At 47.2% G+C, this 17,118-nt stretch overlaps 1 protein-coding gene across 1 annotated transcript in view; it reads right to left on the reverse strand.

Annotated features, from left to right (window-relative positions):
• Positions 1 to 11,679: 11,679 nt before the first annotated feature.
• Positions 11,680 to 17,118, reverse strand: part of ARSB (arylsulfatase B) — a 130,260-nt gene continuing 124,821 nt past the window's right edge. Inside the window, exons 7-8 of the mRNA XM_081089438.1 lie at positions 15,237 to 15,359; positions 11,680 to 14,493 (exon numbers count right to left, since the gene is read on the reverse strand). Of these exons, the coding sequence (XP_080945564.1) occupies positions 14,228 to 14,493; positions 15,237 to 15,359 (389 nt within the window). The 3' untranslated portion in view covers positions 11,680 to 14,227. The remainder of the gene's footprint in view (positions 14,494 to 15,236; positions 15,360 to 17,118) is intronic.

Below are 17,118 nucleotides of genomic sequence, written 5' to 3' on the forward strand. Positions count from 1 at the left end.
GAGTCACCTATGTACACAAGCAGAATATCCAATCTAATGTCCTGTTGTGATTTAAGGCCACCCATTCCCTACTCTTGGTGACACAGAAGAAAGAAGGAAGCAACCCCCAGTCATCCTGAACTTGGAAGAAAGCAATGAGATATGAAGGAAAATAGCCTTTATGGTCAATTAATATTTAACAAAGAAGGCAAGAATAGCCCTCGCTGGTTTGGCTCAGTGGATAGTGTGTCGGCCTGCAAACTGAAGGGTCCCAGGTTTGAATCTGGTCAAGGGCACATGCTAGTGTTGTGGGCTCGATCCCCAGTAGGGGGTATGCAGGAGGCAGCTGATCAATGATTCTCTCTCATCATTGATGTTTCTATCTTTCTCTCCCTCTCCCTTCCTCTCTGAAATAAATAAAAATATATTTTAAAAAAAGAAAAAAAAAGGCAAGAACATACAATGGGGTGAAGATAGTCTATTCAATAAATGGTGCTGGGAAAATACATTAAAAATGAAAGTACAAGTTATAACAAGTTATAACCATACTAGAGGCCCGGTGCACAAAAATTTGTGCTCTCAGGGGGCTCCCTCAGCCTTGCCTGTGGCCTCTCGCAGTCTGGGACCCTTCGGGGGATGTCCAACTGCTGGTTTAGGCCCACTCCCCGGGGGATCGGGACTAAGCTGGCAGTCAGACTTCCTTCTGGCAGCCCGGCAGCACTCAGAGGATGTCCACTTGCCAGCGGGGAGCAGGCTTAAGCTGCAGTTGGACATCCTCAGTGCTGCTGAGGAGGCGGGAGAGGCTCCCACCACCACCGCTGTCCTGGCAGCCATAAGCCTGGCTTGTGACTAAGCAGAGCTCCCCCTGTGGGAGCGCACTGACCACCAGGGGGCAGCTCCTGCATTGAGTGTCTGCCCCCTGGTGGTCAGTGTGTGTCATAATGACCAGTCATTCCTAGTCGTTCTGCTGTTAGAGTCAATTTGCATATTACCCTTTTATTATATAGGATACTAGTATAAGAATAAACTCAAAATGAATTAAGACTTAAATGTTAGGCTTGAAACCATAAAAATCCTAAAAGAAAAACATAAAATCATGGACATTTCTCATACCAATATTGGTGATGGAAGGAGACTTGACTTAGGGTGGTGAACACACAATACAGTATACAGCTGATGTATATATTGCCTCAGGCAAGGGAAACAAAATAAAAAATAAATAAATGAGACTACATCAAAATAAAAGTTTTTGCACTGCAAAGGAAACCATCAACAAAATGAAAAGACTATTTGCCAATACATCTGATAAGGGGTTAATATCCAAAATTTATAAAGAATTCATAAAACTCAACACCAAAAAACCCAAACAATCCAATTTAAAAATGGGCAAAGGACCTGAAGAGACACTTCTCCAAAAAAGACATACAGATGACCAAGAAACATATGACAAGATGCTCAATGTCATTAATCATCAGAGAAATGCAAATTAAAACCACAATGAAATATCACCTCACACTTGTCAGAATGGCTACCATTAACAAATCAACAAACAACAAGTGTTGGCAAGGATGTAGAGAAAAGGGAACCCCTGTGCACTGTTGGTGGGAATGAAGATTGGTGCCGCCACAGTGTAATGGAGTTATCTCAAAAACTTAAAAATGGCCAAAACCGGTTTGGCTCGGTGGATAGAGTGTCGGCCTGCGGACTGAAAGGTCCCAGGTTCGATTCCGGTCAGGGGCATGTACCTGGGTTGCGGGTGTATCCCCAGTGGGAGATGTGCAGGAGGCAGCTGATCAATGTTTCTCCCTCATCGATGTTTCTAACTTTCTATCTCTCTCCCTTCCTCTCTGTAAAAAAAAAAATCAATAAAATATATTTAAAAAAAAAATTTAAAAATGGATCTGCCTTATGCCCCAGTGATCCTACTTCTTGGAATATATCCAAAGAAACCCAAAACACTAATATGAAATAATATATGCACCCCTATGTTCATTGCAGCATATTTACAATAGCCACCATTTGGAAGCAGCCCAAGTGCCCATCAATAGATGAGTGGATAAAAAAGCTGTGGTACATCTACACAATGGAATACCACTCATCTGTAGAAAAGAAGAAATTCTTACCCTTTGCAACAGCATGCATGGACCTGGAGAGTATTACGCTAAGTGAAATAAGCCAGTCAGAGAAAGACAAATACGATACGATTTCATTTATATGTGGAATTTAATGAACAAAATAAACCAACAAACAAAACAGAAACAGACTCATAGATATAGAAACAGACTGACAGCTGTCAGGTTGAAGGGGGTTGTAGGGCTGGGTGAAAAAGGTAAAGAGATTAAGCAAAACAAACAAACCACAAAACAACAACTCACAATACTGGTGATTACCAGAGGAAAGAAGCAGTGGGGGAAGGTAGAAGAGGGTGTAGAGGGGAATAAATGGTGATGGAAGGAGACTTGGCTTAGGGTACATATAATATACAAATGATATACTATAGAATTGTACACCTGAAACATAAACAATTTTATTAACCAATATCACCCCCATAAATTCAATTAAAAAAAAATGAAAATGGGACTGGGTGGAGGGGTGCAGTGAGCAGCCTCTAAGATGATACCCAGGGATCCCAGCTCCCTGGCATCCATACCATTAAGTAATCCATTCCCTTGAGTATGAGCTGGATTTAGCAACTGGCTTCTAACAAATACAATATTTGAAATGGATGGCATTTCTGAGAGACTAGGTTGTAAATGACTGCGGCTTCCACCATGGGTACTCATGTTCTCTCTGAGTCCTACCGTCCCCCACCAAGTCAAGCCTTCGGTAGAGATGGCCACCCCATGATTGCCCTTTAGCCAGAGCCACCTAGCTAAGCTGCACCTGGATTCCTGAGAGAGATAATAAATATTTTTTTTGTCTCTGGATATAATTTTGTGGTATTTTGTTACACAGCGATGTATAATACACAGGGCAGGTGATATGGGGGTGGGGGGGGTGGGGGTGGGGACAAAAACATCAGAATCTCCAAACAATCTTGACCATGGAAGTCACCTGTGATTTTGGGCCCCAAGTGTTTGAGGTTTATTTATTTACTAGAGGCCCAGTGCACAGATTTGTGCACATTGAAAGTAAATTAATTAGAAGGTAGCTGGTGGGGCAGGACTGGGTGAGATGGGCCAGACATAAGACATACCCTGGAGCCAACCTCCCGCAGTCCCTCCCCAGCCAGCCGCACCTGGTGTGGCACCAGGGCTCGAAGGGCATCTGCGAAGTGGGGTTCCTCCGGCAGGTGGGGTCCCTCCGGGAGGTGGGGTCCCTCAGCCTGGCCTATGGGGATTGGGCCCAAACTGGCTCTCCAACATCCCTCAAGGGGTCCTGGAGTGAGAGAGGACACTCTGCAAAGTTTCTATTGCTTGGCAGCTCCTGCATTGAGTGTCTGCCCGCTGGTGGTCAGTGCATGTCATAGCTACTGGCCAGTTGGCTTTTTATCTATATATATAAAAGCCTAAGCTACCAGAAGGACTGGAATGATGGGAATGACTGGTCGCTATGACATGCATGGACCACCAGGGGGCAGACGCTCAATGCAGGAGCTGTCCCCTGGTGGTCAGTGTGCTCCCACAGCCAACCTCTTGCAGCCGGCCAACCTCCCCTGGTCCCTCCCGCAGCCGGCCAACCTCCCGCTGTCCCTACCCCCGTCCGGCTGGCCGCCAGCAGCTGTCAAAAAGGCCCCAGCCGGCAGCCAGAGGAAGGCCCCGGCTGGCAGTCGGAAGGCCCCAATTGGCCCTGATCGCTGGCCAGGCCTAAGGACCCCACCCATGCACAAATTTTGTGCACCAGGCCTCTAGTATATATAGATTTTTTTTTTTTTTAAATATATTTTATTGATTTTTTTACAGAGAGAAAGGGAGAGAGATAGAGAGTTAGAAACATCGATGAGAGAGAGACATCGATCAGCTGCCTCCTGCACACCTCCTACTGGGGATGTGCCCGCAACCCAGGTACATGCCCTTGACCGGAATCGAACCTGGGACCTTTCAGTCCGCAGGCCGATGCTCTATCCACTGAGCCAAACCGGTTTTGGCCTATATAGATTTTTTAATGGTTTTCTGGGTCCAATTGCCACAGTCAGGGCCAACAGTGCCAGGTCAGGGGATGTGTGTGCAACCCAAGTAGTTCTGCTCCCCCTGTCCCTGACTCTCACCTGCACACCCGTACATGACACTCCCCATTCTGTACTGCTGTTGTCCTAGCAGACTCTTAGCTGCTTGAGGGTACGGACTGCTGCTTATCTATCTTTGTATATGGGCATACATAGAAGATGCTCAGCAAACGTGCATGTGTGCTCTTACACAGGTTTGTGCCTTACACTGTCACCAAGATCCATGCTACCCTAGTTTGTCCCTAGGTAGCTAAGCTTGTACCTCTAGTAACCCTAAACCCTGCCTTTAAAATTTTTCCCCAATTCCACTTTCCTTAAGGAAAGCAACCACTAGTTTATCTCCAATGTATTTATACCAAAACCCCACAAACACCTACTCCCATTCTGTGGAAGGAGAAAAGCCTTAGTAAATAGGGATCCATAATTAATAAGCATCAGGAAACATGCCCTCTGTCCTTGGCAAGACGTATCTCAGCACTAAGTGTAAGCCAAGAAGCCAGTTTTCTGCAGGAAAAGTCGCACATGGAGAAGCATTTGTGACAAAGTTGAACAAATGAAGGGGGTGAATCTTGGGGAAGGATTGGAAGATGAAGGGGGAAAATCTGAGTCTGTGCAAACCTGAGACCATAAAAAGTGTCTGAAGCCATCAGCTGATATCTTGGAGGAGATCCCAGGGCAAACAAAACCTGCCGGAGGAGCCTGGAAAGTGTAACGTTCACCCTGATTTCACAAAGGCGCTGAAATCCTTCCCGCTGATACGGAGGAAGCCCTTTGAAGATAGCCAAGGCTCTAGGACACGTGCCCCCCGTCCCCCACCCCCCGCCCCCGCCCTCCCCCCTCCGGAGCAGGCAGCAGGGCAGGGCTGCCATCAAGGCTGAGTCAGTAGGCCTGCAGGTCGGATGGAAGGCTTGGGAACAGGGCCAGACTTTGAAGTCAGGGACTCAGATGTCATCTTGAAATCAGAAGGTAGTTAGGCCCTTTGCATTCAACAAACGGAACATTTATCCAACAAGTACTGTTTAAGTGCCAACCTCTGTTCTATGAGACAAAGATATCCATTAAACAAACTAGACGGGAGGCTTCTGCCTGGTGGGGAAGACAGACTTGTACAGGAATAACAACACAGTGTGCTGTCCACTCTCACAAGCTACGTGGGAGCAGCATTCCAGCTCAGAGGTTAGGGAAACCTTCCGGGGGAGGGACCTTTCCATTTAGACCTGGAGGATGAGCTAGTCAAGCAACGAGGAAATGAGGAGAAGGAACTACACACAGAGACTAGCCCGGGTTCAAGTCTGAAATCCTGCGAGCGCTGGCAGATTGGCTGAAACACACGCAGGAAGTCAGATGAAAGGCCCTGGGATTTTTCATACTGGAAAAGGAAGGGCTAACAGTTGAGTGAAAGTTTTCAGTTATAATAAGGTATTTATAGAGGGAAAGTGGCTGCAGGGGTCTGCCAGAGGCCAGCCAGTGTGTAAGGTTCAAGGACATAAAAGCACTGTTACCAGGGAGAGGCAGCTGAGCCATGTAGCTCCTCTCCTGTGGGGATGAGGTCAGGTCACCCCAAGGGCCATGCTTGGTAAGAAGCAGGTGGCCGTTAACTGCCTCTAGGAAGGGTGAGTCACTTACCTGCAGGGCTTTTGTTTTTCGGGTGGGGTGTGCCTCAGGACCAGACTTGCTGAGTTTGAGATCACAGAGCAGTGACTGGGCAGCTGCTCTCTTTTCAGTCTCCCTTAACCCCCCCTCCCCCCCCAGCCCCAAGTGCTCCATGCCCAATATTAATATTCCAAGATGAAAAGAACATCACTTTGAAGGAGCCCTGAATTGTTAGCCTTCCCAGAGTCTCAGCTGGCTCTGTCCATAGGAAAGGAAACAGACCTTGAACATTTATTCTCCATCTCTTTACTTTTCCCTGCCTTCTGATGCAGTTCCAAAGACTGAATTAAAGCAGAGGCAATGAGCCACTCAAAAAGCACCGCCTGCAAGGGTGGACTGGGCGCCCCGCTGAGATGGTGGTTCAGGTCCATCCAGAGGCCTGGCTTTTCCCTCAGCAGCTGGGGCTCGGGTTCCACCCCCTCCCACTCCTGCTGGATAGGGCCCTGGGATTGCAGAGGGGGATGGGGCTGATCAGGAAGAGCCACAGCGGCCAATAAATGTATGGAAAAGTCCAATCTCCTGGCACCAAAAGGAATACAAAACAATGTAACATTTTAAAGCCTGCCAACCAGCAAAATTATCCTATCTAATAAAAGGCTAATAAGCAAATCGACCAAATGGCAGAACGACCGGTCGCTATGATGTGCTCTGACCATCAGGGGGCACACGTTCAATGCAGGAGCTGCCCCCTGGTGGTCAGTGCACTCCCACAGGGGAAGCACCGCTCAGCCAGAAGCCCAGCTCACAGCTGGTGAACGCAGCGGCAGTGGTGGGAGCCTCTCCTGCCTCCGCGTCAGTGCTAAGGATGTCCAACTGCCAGCTTAGGTGGGGAGCAGGCCTAAGCCATCAGTCAGACATCCCCCAAGGGCTCCCAGACTGCAAGAGTGCCCAGGACGGACTGAGGGACCCCCCCCCAACTGCATGAATTTCATGCACCGGGCCTCTAGTATAACAATAAGTACCGATAAAAGTAAGGTCAAGTTCTTTTCTCTGATGGTGTTATGCGTAAAACCTTAGTGATCAGAGTTGGCTAACGGCACCAACTGCTCCTGTTTCTGCTCTGCCATCCCTGTCCCAGGACAGGGTGTTTCCTCTCACTGGGATGGTGAGCTAGACCTCGGCTTGGCTCTGCCCGATAAGCACGGGGGTCTGCACGGGGTCTTCACTGGGATGACCGAGCCTGAAAGCCAGCAGCAGCCCACAGCCGTGCAGTCCCCTGCAGCACCCGGATCCCGCCTTCAGGAGCAGACCAGCCAGCCACCCCAGATGGTGTGTAAGAAGCAGGGAATGTCCTCTCACTGACATTTTTCCTTCAACCAGTACGTGTTGTGGGCACAATTCCTATGACTCAGCCACAGGACTATTTTACCTAAGGCAACCACGTTTAACCAACTACAGAAACCCAAGCATTTCTCTAACCAGGTCCTGTTGACCAATATGGAGCTCTCTAACTACGTAACATTTAAACTAAAACATGCTGCCTGCACCTAAACCGTCATTATTTGTTCCTCTTTTCAAGGAGAGACGCTCACAAAGCAATATCCCTTATAAACCAGTCCCCGTGAGCAGACTAACTTCTGCGTGACCTTCTTCCATCCCAATGCCAGAGAGGAGGCACAGCCAGCAGAACTTGAAGAGACAGCCTGGGTATCTGGAGTGTGTTCCTCTTCATGTCAGAGCCTCAAACACGGACGGTGGCTGAGGTCCTGTGGACTTTGTGTAAATGAGAGTAGTCAGGGAACACCACTCCTCCAGGATGTAGCAAGATGGAAACTGATTGTAACTAAAGATTAAAGACTGGTTGATGCCAATCTGTTACAGAACGAGACAGGACATTACATTCCGCAGCCAGGGAAGCCAGCGCCGGCATCAGAAGCCACACTGAGCTTTACGAACCCACCTGTAGTCTCGCCCCGCCTCCTGCAGAGCAGCCTATGCTGGCGGATTCGCCTGTGGTCACCGGGTCGAGGGCAGATGGTCACCAGCCTCAGTGACCTGTATGTGGGAAGGCGATTTTCCTATGAGATACAGAAAAAACATTAATAAAGTTCCTTTTCAGGCTGAGTAATTCCAACTGCTTTCAATTTTTTTTTTCTTTTTCAATCTCTAAGCCTCCAATGAGCTTTTTCCTGTTTCCATACCTCTTTAGCTGGCATTACTTCTTGGTGAAACTGTTGCACTTGCCTCCCCACTGCCCGCCCTGCCCCCCACCCAGCACAGGCCCCCTGCCAGGTGGAGGGTCACTCACCCAGGCTCCTCGAGTCCTGAGGTGTAAGAACAGGACTTCCTACACATTATCCTCTGTCCTTAAAGGTACAGGACAAAGGGAAGGGAAGGAAGCCCAGCACTGGAGGTTTCAGGAGAGCACAGTAGAGAGTGGGGCTTTTTAAGAGCAAGTTGGGCTCCATTTCCAGCTCTCCTGGCTGCGCAACTTCCTGCAACATAATTTCTGAAATGCAAAAATCACTTACCTAATGCGTGACTACGATTGTGAAGAGTTTGGTAGCCATCATAAAAGGCAAATGGTGTTTGGAGTACAGCACGTCCTCAGGGAGAGTTCCTTGCCGTGCCCCTGTAATTAGCAAGATATGGCATACCTGATGGGCTCATTTACAGCATCCGAAGAGGTGGTGGTGAATTTGGGCCTCATCTCGGGGGATTGAGCTGGCTGGTGAGGCAAGAGAGTAGGAGCAATTTCGAAGGCATTGAAGCTCCTGGGAGGGCTGCTTTATGAGTGAGGGGACCATGGACTATAATCCTGGAATTTAAGATTCAGCGGAGCCTTGCCTGGTTTGGTTCAGTGGATAGAGCATCAGCCTGCGGACTGAAGGGTCCTGAGCTCGATTCCAGTCAAGGGCACATGCCCAGGTTGCTGGCTGTGTCCCCAGTGGGGGCCGTGCAGGAGGCAGCCAATCAATGATTCTCTCTCATCATTGATGTTTCTATCTCTCTCTCTCTCTCTCCCTTCCTCTCTGAAATCAATAAAAATATATTTTAAAAAAAGATTCAGTGGAAACCTCCGTGTTCCCCCTCTCAGTGTTTCTTTCTTCAAAACATTTATTCTCTACATGTTGCATCTTCATCAGCTTGTTTGTTGACTTTCCTGCTTCTTCCTTTGGTGGGATCCTGTGCTATTTTCCCACTGCACTGCCCAAGATGGGTGGCGGTTTCCTCTTGTGTTTATACATTTAAAGCATTTTGGATGCGTCCCTAGGTTTGAGGTCTGCAGGTACATGAACAAAACACACTGTTCAGGGAAAAGTGCAGCTATGGTTCTTGGAGGAAACAGCCCCGCAGGGGACAGAGGCAGATCAGATGGGGACAGACTCAGATCAGATTGCTGAGTGAAGTCACCAGTCACCTGAGGCACCACCCAGCACATACTGACCATGTGCCCTGAGGGAGTTTCCTTATCTCCACCCCAGTGTTGCCAAGACACAGCTCTGCACTGGTGGTAATAAATCATTTAGTGACAAATTGACTCACTCTTAAAATTTTTCCTTTCCTTCCAGGCCAGGAATAGTTCTTAGCTCAAACTCAGGAGCAATTTGCAGTTACTGTATTTTTATGATTATAATGATACTAGTTTTCCCTTCACTGAGGTGATAAAACGGCATCCCTTAAAATTACTTATTCCTGCAGAGAATGTCAATGTCTTCTGGCAGCGAGAGGGCCTGCGGAGCTGTGGGATGGCTGGGGCGTCCTCCTGGCCCTGGCTGCCTAGGGAGTGAGACCAGCTTTTGGGGGGAAAGAAGGACCTGTGAACCCCAGTGACAGAACACACGCAGGTCCCACTCTGAGGGGCCTGCTCCTCGGCCTGGAGTCCTGGATGTGGCCCACATCCATCCACCACCTGTAACGCCTTAAACCCAAGCACTTGCATTCAAGCGCTGGCTTAAGATCAAGAAAACACAGCTACCTTAGTGAAGCCCAAGTAACATGTCCACACCATACAGCTGCTTCCCACACACCATCGGTGTAGCCTCTAATCCAGTGGTTCTCAGCCTTGGCTGCACATTAGAATCACCTGGGAATCTTTTTAAAATCCTGATTTCTGGGCCCCATCCTCCAGAAATTCTGTTTCTTTGTTACTAATGTTGTGGCCCCACCCCATAACAATGAAACAGAATTTCCGGAGGATGAGGCCCAGAAATCAGGATTTTAAAAAGATTCCCAGGTGATTCTAATGTGCAGCCAAGGTTGAGAACCACTGCTCTAATCAAAGGCTTTAACTGCAAACAGTTTATGCAGAAAGAACTCACTAGCCTCATGGGTGTAAAAAATAAAAAGCAAAATTTCAGGTAAACACATTCCTCTGTGGATCTTCAGGCTGCAGTTCCTTGACTCCTGAGCCTCTCCACCTCCCTTCTGCCTTGTCCGGGGACCTCCTGACTGCTGAAATCCCTGGTGGGTGAGCCTCCGGGAGCAGGGTCTGATCCCATGCACCCTCCTCCCCTTACTGCACAGCTGCCCGTCCTTGCCTCCAATGCAGAATGCACTAGAAAGATCTTGGCTACAAAACAATTGCCGAGAGGGCAAACCCCAGCTTCTATTTATTTAATGTAAATAAAAGCACAATAAGTCCTGTTTACCAAGGAGGGGAGGAGTGTGTGTATCGACTCTGCCCTGCTCTGCAAGGTTCTGGTGTGATGTGAACAAGAGGCAGGTTCCTGCTTACTGGCTTGCTTGCAAGCTGGCTCCTCAGTGCCCAGGCTCGGTCTTGAGGCCCATGGAGGAGAGGGAGCAAGGAAGGGAGAGAATGTGTGCGTGAGAGTGTATGTGAAACCATGAGCCCTTGGAGTAAAAATCCTGGGGACATCCATGTTTAATAATGGGATTAAAATGAAGATTTCCAGAAGAGGTGAGATTTTATTTATCTACCATCTTGAGTCTCCAATGAGGGCTCAGCTGGGCACAGTGGGATATGAAAACCAGTCTGGAAAGTGGACCACTTCATTCTTCTCTTAAAAGGGTATAAGAGGTTTATAGTGGCTATCTGGGGGGCAGCTTACAAAGTGTTTAATTTTCTTTTATAGTGTTCTGTATTTTTAAAAATTGTTAGAGACATTATCTCTATTGTTAGAATGACAAAGGTTATTATATGAAATACCTTAAACTCAATGATTGATTAGTTGGGAGAATTAGTATGAGAACGAAATCACCTCTCCTGATGGTCACAAGGTTCTGAGGCCGGGCCCAGGGCAGCCTGAGTCATCCTCCTCTGCCTTGTGTCACCCGATGGGTGGCTCCTATGGCAACGGAGCAAAGGTGAAAGAGCTGTGGTAGGTACCTCAACACTGACTGAACATACCTGCTCTCAGTGACTGGTCAGGGTGGTCACAGGTGGGCAGGCTGGTCTTTCCACAGCCTGGAATCAAACCTACACAAGTGATAGCTATTAGAAAAAATAGATTTTAAAGTTTAAGAGTTGATTGGGAAAGAATAAAAACGGGCCAACACATTTAAAAAACTGGGATAAGCCCTTGCTGGTTTGGCTTAGTGGATAGAGCCTCAGCCTGTGGACTGCAGGGTCCTGGGTTCGATTCTGGTCCAGGACACATGCCCACATTGCGGACTCATCCCCAGTAGGAGGCATGCAGGAGGCAGCTGATCAATGATTCTCTCTCATCATTGATGTTTCTATCTTTCTCTCCCTCTCCCTTCCTCTCTGAAATCAATAAAAATATATTAAAAGAATAATAAAATAAATAAAAATAAAAAATTGGGATAAAAATGAAATAACTTAAAATTTATCATTTTAACCATTTTAAAATGTACAATCCAGAGGCATTAAGTACATTGATGATGTTGTGCAACCATCACCTCTATCTAGTTCCAGAAATTTTTCATCGTACAAATCGAAATTCCACACTCACGGCTAACACATTCTAAAAGATAATTTATTCTTTTTGTTCCCCCATATGTAGGACAATTGTGAAGTAACAGAGGAAAACAGTTAAACAAAACCTTTCTTTAAACAAACAAATTAAAAAGAAATGACATTAATACTTCTAATGAAAACATATGAATCTGTTCACAGTCTGGTACAGGAAAAAAAATCTAATGCCGTCTATTATGGATAAAATAAAATCTCAGATAAAAGTGTTACAGAAAATTAATCTTTAAAATTCCCTTTAAATCCTGAGTGCCAAACGTGCACACTGTACACAGCAACCAAGAAGCCAGAATCGGGGACAGCTGCCGGGAGAGCAAAAGAGGTCATCTAGCGATGCCTCCAACCTTAAAGTATTAATGGTACCTATAGCGCTGGGATTAGAAGGATCCAGAAGGAATATCTGGGCTCAGTTAGTTCATAAATCTGCCACAGGCTCGGGAGAGGTAATAGTATTTTGGCCGGCTGTGTGCCAACCCAGGAGTGTGGAATAGGCTGGTAATAGGTGTCATTAGTTTTAGCACCATTTCCTTCCAATCATCCTATTTTAATACAATCCAAGTTGGTAGCGACCAGAAAACACAGCTACTGAATGGAAGGAACCTAGCATATTAGTTGGTGGTTTTGTTTCTAGTGTCCTGTGAAGAATAGATAGAACTGAGAATTACTGGCAAATGAAGAGTACCTTTGGCAGGCACATTCCAGCCCTACCCCAGCGGACATTACAACTTTACTATGGCGTGTCCAATGACAGCCCAGATGTGCAGCCTGTGCTCCTACCCAAGGAGGCAGCTTGAGAACAGAAAATCAATGGTTGGAAGATATTTATATTATCTCTGTATTCAGTTCATTGGACTACCACTTTTCATGGTGTGAGACTTTCTCATTTGCTCATTCATTCACTCATTTATTTTTTTAAAAGTGTATTGAGTCCCTGACCGGTTTGGCTCAGTGGATAGAGCGTCGGCCTGCGGACTGAAGGGTCCCAGGTTTGATTCTGGTCAAGGGCATGTACCTTGGTTGTGGGCACATCCCCAGTAGGGAGTGTGCAGGAAGCAGCTGAATCGATGTTTCTCTCTCATTGATGTTTCTAACTCTCTATCCCTCTTCTTCTCCTTCCTCTCTGTAAAAAATAAAAAAAAGTGTATTGAGTGCCTTCTATGTACCAGGCATGGGTGATAAGCAGCAAATGAAACAGTGGAGCTAATGCAAAAAAGGGTAAAATTTTTGCACATATTTCTCTGAGTCTGATACTCTTTGGAGCTAATCTGGACCGATGCATGTCAGTAGGACATTAGTGGGACTGAAAAAGGGCTGCCAGGTCACACTGTGCATCCTGCCCCTCACCCCAGCACCTCAATAAAAGCAGTGAGACTGGGAGAGTAAGAGAAAGGTGGATGTGCCCTCCTGGCTTTCTCAAGGCCCAGAATCCCAGATTCTGGCCATTTCCTTTTTTAAATTGCCCACTTCCATCATCTCGAACAATAGTGCCCTTTCCTGGGGCTTTTCCTCACTGCCTGGGAATAGCAGTCAGTGTAACTCATCCTACATTATGAGACAAAGCCATAGTCATGATAATAAACTCCATGTAACTAGAAAAGTGCTCACCAGACAGATGACCCAGACCCAAGCCTTGCCCACCCAGGCCTCTTCGTGTCTACCATGAACGCAGAGCCAGGCGGGCCGCCTTCCTGGCAGGGCTCTCACTTGGGGGTTAGGGGAGAAAGGAAGGCAGAGCTCGGTGTGCCCCAAACCAGTGGTGCTCAGAGTGGAGAAGCACGGCAGCCTCCTCAGGCGCAGGACGCCTGAGTCACAGGGAAGGGGAGGAAAAATCCAGGGGGGTCTGTGGGTAGCAGGAAGTCTAGACAAAATGAGCAATGGCTGGGGGGAAGCTGGGGCTAAAAACACAGCTCTTTATTGTAAAAAGCAGAACCAAGGAGTAGGCATGTTGCCATACTGACCTTACCAGTGAAATGGGCCTTATGCTCCAGGACGGGCTGAGTGATGAGGTGTGTGAGCGAGGGTGACCAAGGCGCGTATTCACATGGAACGTCTGAACGTGATCTCTCCCAGACAGGGAGACCCCCTGGCCAACAGAGCCATTAACAATTGTCTGCTCCCTTCATTTGTTACAAGAAATGTGAGTCACGCCAATAAAAGCTGGCTATTGGCAGAGGGAAACCTAACATCTGACTTGTGAGGCAAAAGGAGCCAGCTGCTCCGGCCTCCAGGACTCACTAACTTCCTATTTCAAATCAAGTTCCCAGCTGACCCACGGCTCCGGAAAAAGAGGATGAACCCAATCACCCTCTCCTCTAGACACACACACCCCAGCCCACAGCGGGAGGGTTCCAGATTTTATCGTCTTCTTAAATGCACAAGGGGTTGAAATGAGACAACCACGTTAATGTGGTTTAGGGGCAAAAGAAGGACCAGGTGAAGCCATTGGGAGAACAAATGAGTCACACGAGTAGAGTCTGAAGTCCAACTTGCAACAGAAAGGCTTTCTAGCGACCCACCCAAGGCTGCCCCAGATCCTACATCCAAGGGCCCCAAGCCCCAGTGCCTTTGGGGTCACAGCGGGGGTCCTGATCCGGGTAGAACACGGGCACTGAGTGTTTGTGGTAGAACTGTAGCCGGGAAAGGAGCTGCTTGACCACATGGGGATACTCCCTGGACAGGTCATGTCTTTCTTCTGGGTCCCGATCAATATCAAAGAGCCAGAGGGTCTTGCTTGGTGGGTCCGATGAGGGTATCTCAGAAACATTGTATTGTGATGGTGGAGGGAACCAGTGACCACAGCCTGGCAAAGAAATATAACGGTTTATTGAAGAGAGACATGGTAGGTCAGTTCTAATTTCGTGGAGGGTACCCGGGGGACAGAGGTGAGCTGGGTTGTGGGCATGGACACACGAAAAAGATGAGGCCCTTGATGCTGTGTCTGGACTGAAGACTCAAACGTCTGGTGCTTTAATGAGACATGTCTCCCTGCTTCACACCCAGGGGCGTCCAGAAAGATGAATGCATGCGTGTGTGCATGTGTGTGTGTTGGGGGGTATTTGTCACATGACTTGGTATTTAGTGGTCATGGGCCAGAGATGCTAAAATGTCTTGCAACACATGGTGCAGTCCCAAACAATGAAGCATTGTCTTGCCATGGTCGCCAAGAATGTCCTCATTATACACACTGCTAATGGCATCATGACCTTAACCCTCATGCCACATACTCAACAAGTCCTTCACAGCTGTCGCTTTTAGAGAAGGTGCTCGGGGGAAGCAGCCTCCTTCCCCAGCTACACAGTGGGTTGAGGATGTAGCTCTCAGAGGTTCTCTTTGTTGTGCTTGAGAACCACGTGTATCTGAAATCCTTATTTTCCCTGAAGCACTAGAGTGGCATTTCTTCCCTTTATTCCTCCTACAGTTAATTCTTAGCTTTTTGGGGGTGAGGGGTCAGGATTAGTAGTAGATCCCACCACTCCCCGCCCCCTCATTCAACAGCCCCAGAGTTATGAGTTGTTCCATTAAGGGGAGTGCTGAGCATTCTACCTGGGTAGCCCGTGAGGAGTTTCCAGCTTTTGTGTCTAATTGCAGCATGGACAGATGTGTTGAAGGCTGAATATTCTGGAAGAGAAGAGTCACCCTTTGCTGGAGCCGTGCTGTTCCCAGGACCTGGGAAGAAATAGTTGGGGAGAATTAGATCACTGCTATCGGAATGTGTCATTATAAATCAACATTTTATTTCCTTCTTGCAGAACAGTAGCTTTTATTCAACACTGGAGTGTAAATGTGTATCCTGCCACAGAAATGAATCTTCTATTAAGTATAAACAGAGCCAAAGTTACATTAAACGTCAGTCATAAACCACCACGAATATAAAAGAAATCCCAAAGAGATTAGAATACTAATTCATCCTTAAAATCACTGCGTTCTGCCAACGCACAGCTGGCCATGTGCAGAACAGTGTTCTGTTACAGCATGCTGGGTTGTTTGTGTGTTTTGCTTATGCTGTTAAATGACTGAATTAAATAAATACATTTTCTGTGTAAACTTATACCTAGGGAGAGAATATAATACACCATAAAATGTACATTTTAATGGAGTCTATTTCAAGCTATGCAAGGTCAAGCATGCTGTGATAAATAGTACATATATTAATTTTTTAACCACAGGTATGAAATCTAAAAGTAATTGAGCAGTGCTCAGCTAACCATTCAGACAGGATGATTATGGGTGTAGGAATAAATCTGGTACACAAATTATTGGCTGGCATTGTGGAGGACATTAATTTATCATCTTGAGGCCTTATATTAATGGATCAATAGGTTTTTGAGGACAGCAATGAATACCTGCCCCTCTTCCCCCTTTGAGTTTGGAACCAATTGAGGTAGAGGCCAAACAGACGAAGCTGAACATATTGCTTTTGTTTCTGATAAACTTGATTGGTGAGAACACAGGTTCAGATCTGTGACAGGGAAGCCTTGCTAATAACTGGCCCCTGACTTAGGAAGCTAAGCCACCCAGCACTGGTCTTGCTGGACACCCATCAGTCTCCCCAGGATGCACAGCTCAGAGCAGACCAGGGTGCTTCCAGATACCCACAGACAAAGGCTCTGACTTGAGCAAGCTTAGTTCCTTCTGTAGGAGAACTCCGTCTTTCACCTGCTTATGGGGAAGAGGAGTAAGGTCCAGAGAGACCCAAGTTCACCTCTAGTTGATGATCCTGGAGGGCAAGGTATGAAGGCCCCCACCTCCTCTTAACCTGGCTATGTTTAAAAGCCTCAACTTAGGGCCTAACTGTATAATATTTAGTCTAAGTCCACATTTATCTGTTAACTTTTCAAACATGGTCACAGCAATCACCTTGGGTGCACGTCCAAAGACGGCCAGACCACCCGCCCAGTGACTAATGGCCGTATCTGTGATAAGCCTGTGCCCGTGGTTGGTCCATCTGTCCATCTGGTGCATGGACTTTGAGGCTGCCCTGCTCCCTGCCAGAGCAGACTTCTGTGCTGCTCAGGGCTACAGGCAGGAAGTGTTGGGAAAGGCAGGGTCCCATTCTTTTGCCAGTCTGTGGAAATGACCCTGGAAGACATCTTGGAGACTGAGCCAATCAACATGGGTGGTTTTAGACCTTCAGTCCTAACAACTGCATACCAACAACTCATTAGCACCAAAGGAAATCTTTCTGACTTCTTGATTCTGTTTGCTTGTGGCTGTTTTGGCTCCAATAGCTTGAGGAGGTCGATCACAGGAAGTGGTTGTTAATAGACAGACTGTGGTGAACTGCAGCCCTCATGATTTACTCCTCACAAGTCTGTATGGCGGCCACGTTTTGATACCAAAGAATGTTAAATAACACAAGTTTGCTTTGTGGAACATAAACAGCAACAACAAAAAGGAAATTCGGCTATCTCAGCTATACTTATAT

This window comes from Myotis nattereri (genome assembly GCF_964212035.1).
Source record: "Myotis nattereri genome assembly, chromosome: 4".
Taxonomy (NCBI): Eukaryota; Metazoa; Chordata; class Mammalia; order Chiroptera; family Vespertilionidae; genus Myotis; species Myotis nattereri.